Below are 9,388 nucleotides of genomic sequence, written 5' to 3'. Positions count from 1 at the left end.
GGGCACATAGTTGTCATTGCATTCTTGTTCTTCGCTGTCTTCCATCATAACCCCTATTTCTCTGTGCTTGGTCCAAACATTATAGTATGGCATGAAACCCTTCTCAAGCAGGTGGATGTGAAGGATTTTCCGGTTAGAGTAAGACTTCGTATTCTCACAGATACGGTATGGACAACAAATAAAACCATTCTGCTTGTTTGCCTCAGCCACTTCGAGAAAACCATGCACGCCCTTAATGTACTCAGAGGTATGTCTGTCACCGTATATCCATTGCCGGTTCATCTACGTGCATTATATATATATATATATATATATATATATATATATATATATATATATATATATATATAATTAAGTGTGTCAAAAACCATTACAGAACATCCTGAATAGATAATTATGTGACCAAATTAATAGAAGTTCATCATCGCATTAAAACCAAAGCACATACATAGTTCTCGTTGAACAACATATAGCTCTCCAGAGCATGTAATTAATTAAACCATACATTGAAACTATGTAAAACATTTCAATGCGAAAACAAATGCGGATCATAATCGCAACCAAGGTAACAATTGATCCAATAGCATAATGATACCAAGCCTCGGTATGAATGGCATATTTTCTAATCTTTCTAATCTTCAAGCGCATTGCATCCATCTTGCTCTTGTGATCATCGACGACATCCGCAACATGCAACTCCAATATCATCTTCTCCTCCTCAATTTTTTTATCTTTTCCTTCAAGAAATTGTGTTCTTCTTCAACTAAATTTAACCTCTCGATAATAGGGTCGGTTGGAATTTCCGGTTCATATACCTCCTAGATAAATAAAATTTATGTCACGTTGGTTGGCATAATTTTCATAAACAATAAATGAACCAAATAGTTATAAAGATAATATATACTACATCTGAATCATAGACAGGACGAGGGCTGACGGGGGCGGATACTAAAACCATCGTAAGAAGCAATAATAAAAATAAGAAAATTATACAAGTGTCTATATAAACATACAAGTAAGAATTTTTTCCTTTCATAAAGAAGATAAGAACAAGAGGCTCACCACGGTGGTGCCGGCGACGAGATCGGCGCGGACGATCGACGGCGCTGAAGATGGGGACGGGACATGACGGACCGCTAAACCTAGACAAATATTGAGGAAAATGGAGCTTGGAGGTCGAGCTTGGAGAGGAGAAAGTTAAGTAGTGTGGCTCGGGCATTCCATCAAACATCTCGTGTGCATAGGAGGTGAGCTAGGGCACCACAAAGCTCTCCAACGGCCGGCCAGAAAAACAGAACAGTGGAGTGCTCATCTCGCGGGCGAGGGGTATATATAGGCAACTCATTGGTCCCGGTTCGTGGCATGAACCGGGACTAAAGGCCACCCTTTGGTCCCGGTTCAACCCACCAACCGATACCAATGATGGTGGGCCAGGAGCGAGGCCCATTGGTCCCGGTTCGTCCCACCAACCGGGACTAAAGGGTCGAGACGAACAGGGACCAATGCTCCCAGGAGGCCCGACAAGCCCCCTGGCCTCATGAACCGGAACCAATGGCCCCATGGGTCCCGGTTCATGACTAAACCGGGACTAATGGGCTTATCTGGCCTGAACGTATGCCCTGTTTTCTACTAGTGTAGCAAAGTCATAAAGGAGCAAAGCTATGCGTGGGCAAGAAAAAAAGGAAAAAAAAAGGCCAATGTGATCAGACACACGATCGTCAAACTGCAACAATGACCATATCCACACCAACCATCCGATGACATCACAAGAACAACGAGATTCTTCAACAACAATGCCTTCAGGAAGGGAGCCATACTCAAGCGTTGCCGTCATAAGACTCAACCACCAAGGCCGGAATCTAGGTTTTCACCTTGAAGGATCAATCCAAGTATATCCAAGAAATGCCTTCAACGAGATAACGACGTAAAAAACAAACTTTCCAGGTATAACCAGCTCGACTCAGAGTTAGGCTTTCAACCAAGAGCTCAAGACCGGATGCTAGGGTAGCACCACCATCGAAGTCATTGAAGTGTTGTCGCCACCACTTTCCCGCAATCCTAGCAGCTACATGTGGTCGCCACTGTTGCACAACCATCCAACTGCATCAAAAGTCTTTGTCCATAATATGCATCTGACTGCCCAAGTCAATCGCTGGATCTTGAGAGATGGACGCTCCCGAAGATCTGTCGGTGACTAGCGTTGTCATGGATCCATAGTAGGCCGGCCAAGGTGAACCGCCGTACCAACGAAGAGAGATCGGGGTGCAGGGCCATGACAGGCCAAGCTGATGCAGCACCAGTGCCTCCACACTGCCGCCCCGAGCTCACGCTTCATTGCCGGCGTGTGCATCTGGGCTGCCGTGTGAGCCCCCGCTAGAATGAACGCCCCACGCTGCTCCAACCCACCGAGAGGGGGAACTGGTTCCCGCCGCCGCTAATGTCGGGCGGGCTTTGCCCAGTGAAGCTCACCTACTGCGGGAAGGGGATGGAGGTGGATGTGCGGGCAAGGTTTCTCTCCCGGGTCGCTCACGGGAGAGCGACATGGGAGGCCCTCGCGTTCCGTTTCCGCTTGTCCGATTCACACATGTGGCCAGATTCATCATACGTAAACACGAAAAGTTGGTACAATAAGAATGGATATAGCCTTGTGATTGTACTTGATCGTGTATATATTATTATCAGGTACTCCCTCCGATCCATATTATTATTCTTAAATTTGTATAAATGTACGTATGTAGACAAATATGAGACAAGTAATATGGATTGGAGGAAGTACATCCTTCCGTGGATACATGCATACGTACGTGAACAAGCACACACAATTGACCATCGAACACATTTAGAGTCGCGCAAAGGGTGATCGCTGGCGATGTCCACGTCGATTGTTTTTACTGTGCCGAGATAAAAAAGAAAACGAAGCGAATGGGAACGGAAAAGCACATCGAGCCCCACGCCCCGCAAACCTCTTTTTACCGGATACGGTACCTACCGGCAACACATCTGCCACTCAAACGCGAAGTGATTCGTGCTATAGGAAGGTCCACAGACAATATATAGATGTGTATAATGAGAGTCTATCTCTTGTGTTTTTATTAATAGTCAAATCAATGTCAGATAAGAGGGGCCCATGTCAGCAATATAGTTATACTTGACGCATGCATGGTCCATTCTCTCTCCTCCTTCTCACGTACAAAAGATGCATCACATGTCAGACTAATTCATACCCTTTATTTTCTCTTTGCCAATTTCATTCATTCATATATTTTAAACTGCAACTTGATTTTCGGAACTTTTTATATATTTGAACTCCTGATGCCAAGACCTTTAGAACAAGATCAATCTTGAATACATTCAAACATCTTTTAATTTCAACATTTCAAATGAGTGAAACATGTTTTGTGGAATACACGAAAAAAGTATTGGAGTGAAACCAAAATTTTCAAATGAGTACATTCTGTTTTCATGCATATGAAACAAATTTCATTCTGAAATATTTTTAACTTGTTATTTAGAAAATGTGAAACTAGTTATTTTAAAACATTTGAGACGGATTATTTCAATTTTTTTTATAAATGAGTGAAATCTATTTTATGAAGCGAGTGAAATTGTTTTTTCATTTCATTCAAATTTCACTTATTTCAAGTTAAAATTTATATTTCAAACATTTGAAACTAACTTTTGAGATGATTAAAATACATTTGAGTATATTTCATAAATACAAAGTGGAATTAGTTTTTGAGATATATTTTGTAATGAGTGAAACCAGTTTTATGAAATGGGTTATTTCAATTAACTGAAATATGTTTTTTGAATTCAATGAAACCAATTTTATGAATTGAATGAAAACATTGTTTGAATGAGTGAAATCATGTTTGAAATGAGTGAAATATAGTTTTTGAAATGAGTGAAATCTATTTTATGATGCGAGTGAAATTGTTTTTTCATTTCATTTAAATTTCACTTATTTCAAATTAAAATTTATATTTCAAACATTTGAAACTAACTTTTGAGATGATTGAAATACATTTTAATATATTTCATAAATACAAAGTGGAATTAGTTTTTGATATATATTTTGTAATGAGTGAAACCAGTTTTATGAAATGGGTTATTTCAATTAACTGAAATATGTTTTTTGAATTCAATGAAACCAATTTTATGAATTGAATGAAAACAATGTTTGAATGAGTGAAATCGGTTTTGAAATGAGTGAAATATAGTTTTTGAAATGAATGTAATCTGTTTTATGAAGCGAGCGATTTTTTTCTTTTCAATTGAGTGAAATCGGTTTTTGTGAAATAATTGAAATGGGTTATTTGAAACAAGTTACATCAAATGAGTGAAGTTAGTTTTATGAAATAATTTAAGTTTATTTTTGTGACATATACCAGCTTCTTGAAACAAGATTTTTTTTTAATTTCAAATGAGTGAATTAGCTTTTCAAATTATTGAAACATGTATTTCTTTCAATTGAAACAACTCAAATCAGTTGTATCAAATGAGTGAAATGTCTTGTTTGATTCAATGAGTGAAATCAGTTTTCTAAATTGTTTGGAATAATTTTTCGAATGAGTGATGTCCATCATTTTGAAGTGAAATATGTTTATTCAAATGATTGAAAATGAGCGAAACACTAGAAAAAACTTTGTGAAATCCATATTCCAGTTTGTGAAAAATGAGCGAAACACTATGAAAAGCTAGAAAAAATGTTTTCATATCAAATATATCCTTGTCTCTGTGAGTTCCTTATTCCAGTTCGTGAAAAATGAGCGAAACACTAGGAAAAGCTAGAAAAATGTTGTCATATCAAATATATCCGTGTCTCTGTGAGTTCCATATTCCAGTTTATGAAAATGAGTGAAACACTAGAAAAAACTTTTATGACATAGTGAAACAATCTAATGTTTTATGGAAGTGATTTCAAACAAAATTGAAATACATAAAATAAAATATATTTCAAACATATCCAAAATTGATCTTGTTCTGAAGGTCTTGTCACCACGAATTCAAATATATAAAAAGTTTCAATAATAGACATTTGGTTCAAAAGATATGAATCATTAAAAAATATGAGGAGAAAAATAAAAGCATGTCATATGTCATATGCATGCATGCACCGTTCACTCCACTCTAACTCTCTCTCTTCTGTAAAGCTGACAACATCTGACAGCAGTACATGTATTGCTATGTCCAATTTAATATCTGCAAATAGAGTATAAGATATGCACAGATCTTGACAAAAGTGATGGATGGTGGATTGGCCACCGGTACATACCAGCACTGGTAAAATAACTTAGTCGCCCCACGCCCCACCTCCATTCATCAGACGTTTCCTTCCCAACGAAGGCAGCTCCACCCCTCTTGCTCTCCCGACGCAAGCGCCTCCTCTCCCCACTACCTCGCCAGGGTTTCTGCCGACGCCGCCCCATCACTCCTTCAGCGCTGGCCATCGAAGGAAGGCTGGCTTCTCCCACTAATCTTCTCCTCTCTGTGGCTCCCTCGTAGTAAGGTGGGGCGCTGCTCCTCCCCACGGCAAGGCGGCAGCAACAGCTAGAAGGCGGAGGCGCCGAGAGCCCTCATCCCGAGGAAGGCGCAGGAGGACGAGAACAACCCGGACGTGATCGATGCGGTCGTCGGCACCTCCTCCGACTCATCTCCTTCGTCTTTCTCTGTGCGCCTCAACGTCGTCTACAGGACAAGAACCTAGCCGGCTCACACACAATAGGTTGGCGGCTGGCAGTGGAGGTGCAACAGCGGCCGACGGCTGGGTCAGGGCGGGGGCAGAAGGCCGTGGCAAGTCCGGCACCTGTAGGCGGAACTGCGGAAGCAGCAGAGTTGGTGGAGCGACGGATGTGGGCGGGGCCGGCAGTTGAGGGAGGCCCGCCGGGTGTAGCGGCAGGAGCAGTCCGGGAATCACATCGCAAGAGGCTGCCCTGGTTCGCTTTTTCTTTGGTTTGTTCCTGCACAGAGATGCGATCTTTTCCTCGTTCTTTGGCCTTCTGTTATGTTGCGTTCTGGTGCTCTTTATTTTAGCCATCTCCTCATAAATTTTTGACTACTCTGGTGCTCCACTTTTTATTTGCAGTTGATGATCTTGATGCAAGTTTCTTCTTGCGCTTACAGGTTGGTGATTCTTGTAGTTGCCTCGTCCACAACCTTGTTCTTGTCTCCTTCGTTTCCTGATCCTCTTGTTCACAGGTTCAGGAAGAAAAGCCCGAAGGGCCAGGATGATAGAGCAATTCAGGTTAAACACTTCAAAAGTATTCCGATGGCAGATATGGAGTTGGTTCTGGTTAGTGTTGGATGCTCTACGTTTTCTAAAAGAAAAGATGTGGTTACGTCCAAAAGTTTTTGCTTTGAGAACACATCTATACTCATTTATTCATCTGGACTTATAGCTGATGGTAAATCATGGTATTTGCAGCCTAAGAAGAAAAACCTGAGCCTCACGCTAATGGACTGGGTTCGGTTCATTGTTTCTGTTGTTATTGGGCTTGTAAGTCGAGTGAAATTGGTTTGACTTGATCCAGATTTTGTTGTGTTTCATCAGTTGATGATTGCCTCTATCACATTACCCAGGTTACACTCGTCGGTTCACTTTTTTTTTTTTTAGAAAAGGAGGATGACCCCCGGCCTCTGCATCTGGAAGATGCATACGGCCACTTTATTGATTATTCACGATGACCATACAAAGTATTACACCAATGTGCCTGAATCCACCATCTTGGCAACATATGCCACTACTCCTATCCAATATGATGAAAGGGAGCTAGCCGGGCCACTACCCAGACCACTCACGTAATCCTAACATCAATAGCCGGAAGCCGAAACACATTCGGAAGCCCCAGCCGAGCCACATACCTGGTCTGGGGCATAATCCGGTCAGACGCACTCGTGTGTCGTCGCCGCCATCTTCCACAGGTCCGTCTTCAGAACAAATTGAGGCATCTACCATGTCTGGCCACTCCGCCATTGACGCCACCATGACGCCAAACAGCAACCTCCTCCTGCGCGAGTCCATCTCCGTGCATCGGCTGATTTCTGGGTTATGATTGCCATCCTTTCTGCTCTGGCTGGATATTGTGCTAAGATCTATTTCTCGTGAGTCCCACTCGATGTATTATTTGACAGGGTATTCATGCCGTTAGTAATTTGGATTATTTGTGTATGACCTCACCAGGAGGCCTTTTTTTGTTCTTTTGACCTGCTAGGATTACTGTAGAACACATTCACAAAATGTGATTTTGCTTCCTTAATTCTTTTAGCCCTTCTTAATTAGGACACTCATGTATTGCTTTCCGGGTTGATGGAATACCTATCAAAACCTAATCACTCAGTCAATATATGACAAACAACTAGATAGTGGGAAAGCCACACTTCTGCACCTCTGTGAAGATGTGATTCAGCAGGAAGTAGGTCCTAAGAATCAGCAAAATAGAGGCTTGTGTTCATAGGAAATTTCAACTGACAGTTTATTTACATATTTGCGATTTCTGATGTTCAGATCAAGGAGGTCATAATCGCATACTATATATTGATGGAAAATGGAAAGGTTACTGTTGAGGTATGTCAGATCTTTTGCTACTTCGAATCACTATTTTCCTTCTTAAGTTATATTATGCTTTGTTAAGTTAGAATTTTCTTTGTTTCCCTACATGTTAGGATCTTGATTTGCAATGCGAGGAGCTAATCCAGGAAGAGTTTGGTTTGCAATGTAATTTTGAGGTGATGGATGCTCTTCAAAAGTTCTGTAGTGGTTAATTGCGAGAGGAGCTAATCACTATTTTTCTTCTTAAGTTATATTATTCTTCCTATAGAGATTTGGTATTGTTACAAGAGTGAGTTCTGCTTCACACTTGCATTGCCAGTCATATGAAGTGTTTTTACAATCATAATTTGCAGATTTGGCAATAAAACAATGACAGAATCCAAAAGTTTTTATGGCATTACCCATATTATTGGTATCCCTTTTATCTCTTTTTATATTAATAAAGTCGATGGTGTATTCAGGATTCTATACGAAGAATTGTTTGCGTTCCCCTAAAGCGATCCGGTAGTGGGGTCTCACCGGAGGGTGTAATGCCGGCCGTCGTCCAGATTAATTGATTCAGTATGTATGCTCAAACTTTCCCTTGTAAGGCAAGACACTTCAGATACCAATGGGTAACACAACTAATACATGGAATGGCAGGTGCACACACAACTGTTGCATCAAGTGTTGGCTTGTTCTTTGAAAAAAACTTGTGTTCTGGTCAGAGTTCTTGTGAAGTTGTAGTTGCATTAATTAGTGTTTTCTGTGTTCACAGAATGGATCTAGAGCAAGGGAGTGGTTGATACGTTTGGTCTCCACTTGCGAGCTGGGAACGGGCATTGGTGTACTCCCGGTTGCTGCACGGCACAATTCATCGCGACGCCAACATCGGAACTAAACCCGTCTCAAGGTAAATACTACAGAAAGCACTGCATATGTTCATGCCATCCCTGAATAAACTGGATTTAGATTTGGATGTATATATATGCAGTATGTCTGTTCTATAAAGATCAGCATGAAGAGTGTTTGTTCATTGAAACATGTTTTTCTTCTTGATTTAGCGTCTTAGTACAATATAACTATCTAGAAAGTATTTTATAGGAGGCCACATTCAGACTTCCGTACTAAATTCTTCATAGCCTTACCATGATGGTTGGAGTTTAGCTCTCTGAAGAGGCCTACTTATTATTTTCCCACCTTTTTTTGCCCAAGCTACTGGTTTTCCGGTGTTGTTTATTGCCCAATTTCTTTTCTGTTCAAAGTCACCTTACACACAAGCAACTACCAGTAGCCCTGAAGTTTCTATCACCAAAATAACTCTCATATATATTGCCTTGAGACTCATCATTGCTTCAGATAACTTCTTGTGTTCCTACAGTTATCTTCCAGTCTCAATTTACTCCCTCATTTGTTTCTGACAGGCTCGCCGTGGCGTTCGGGCTACTCGTTCTGCCGACCGGCGCGCCCATCCAACATGTTCAAGAACCTCCAGTTGATTCATACCATGGATGGTATGCATGCTAGGATGCCTCTCACTGCTGAATCATAATTTCATGAAATGATGTTGTCAAATGCAAATAGTCAGTGTCTTCTGCAGTCCACTCAGCATACTTTCCGTCTTTGCTTGGATGGTTATTCATTAGTCGGTGAAGAGAATAGTAATGACACGTTGAGTTTGTGTGTGCCCCTTACATAAATTGAGTTCTATGTTATTCTTGGTATTGCATTGATATGCTTATGGTAGCCATTATAATGTTGGTACAACAAATAGCTTTGAGCTCTTCCACTATTTAGTAGTTTGGCTTCAAGACTCAGATGGCGCTTTTTATTTATGCAGGAAAGATTTCAGTTACACTT

General features: G+C 40.9%; 1 protein-coding gene across 1 annotated transcript; it reads left to right on the top strand.

Annotated features, from left to right (window-relative positions):
* Positions 1–6,001: 6,001 nt before the first annotated feature.
* Positions 6,002–8,191, top strand: LOC123155873 (uncharacterized). Its single transcript, XM_044574019.1, has 6 exons — positions 6,002–6,123; positions 6,199–6,292; positions 6,425–6,496; positions 7,505–7,564; positions 7,663–7,725; positions 8,011–8,191. Exons 1-6 carry the CDS (start codon positions 6,089–6,091, stop codon positions 8,104–8,106), a joined length of 420 nt encoding a protein of 139 aa, XP_044429954.1. The 5' UTR covers positions 6,002–6,088; the 3' UTR covers positions 8,107–8,191.
* The last annotated feature ends 1,197 nt before the right edge of the window (positions 8,192–9,388 follow it).

Source organism: Triticum aestivum, chromosome 7B (genome assembly GCF_018294505.1).
Source record: "Triticum aestivum cultivar Chinese Spring chromosome 7B, IWGSC CS RefSeq v2.1, whole genome shotgun sequence".
Lineage (NCBI taxonomy): Eukaryota > Viridiplantae > Streptophyta > Magnoliopsida > Poales > Poaceae > Triticum > Triticum aestivum.
This window is presented reverse-complemented; position numbering and strand designations above follow the sequence as displayed.

Excerpts from the sequence above, each read along its gene's own strand:
- LOC123155873 (XM_044574019.1), top strand. The coding sequence starts at position 6,089 with ATGATCTTGATGCAAGTTTCTTCTTGCGCTTACAG. Across the intron at positions 6,124-6,198 it reads GTTTCTTCTTGCGCTTACAG|GTTCAGGAAGAAAAGCCCGA; the intron begins GTTGGTGATTCT and ends TCTTGTTCACAG. Across the intron at positions 7,565-7,662 it reads ATGGAAAGGTTACTGTTGAG|GATCTTGATTTGCAATGCGA; the intron begins GTATGTCAGATC and ends CCTACATGTTAG.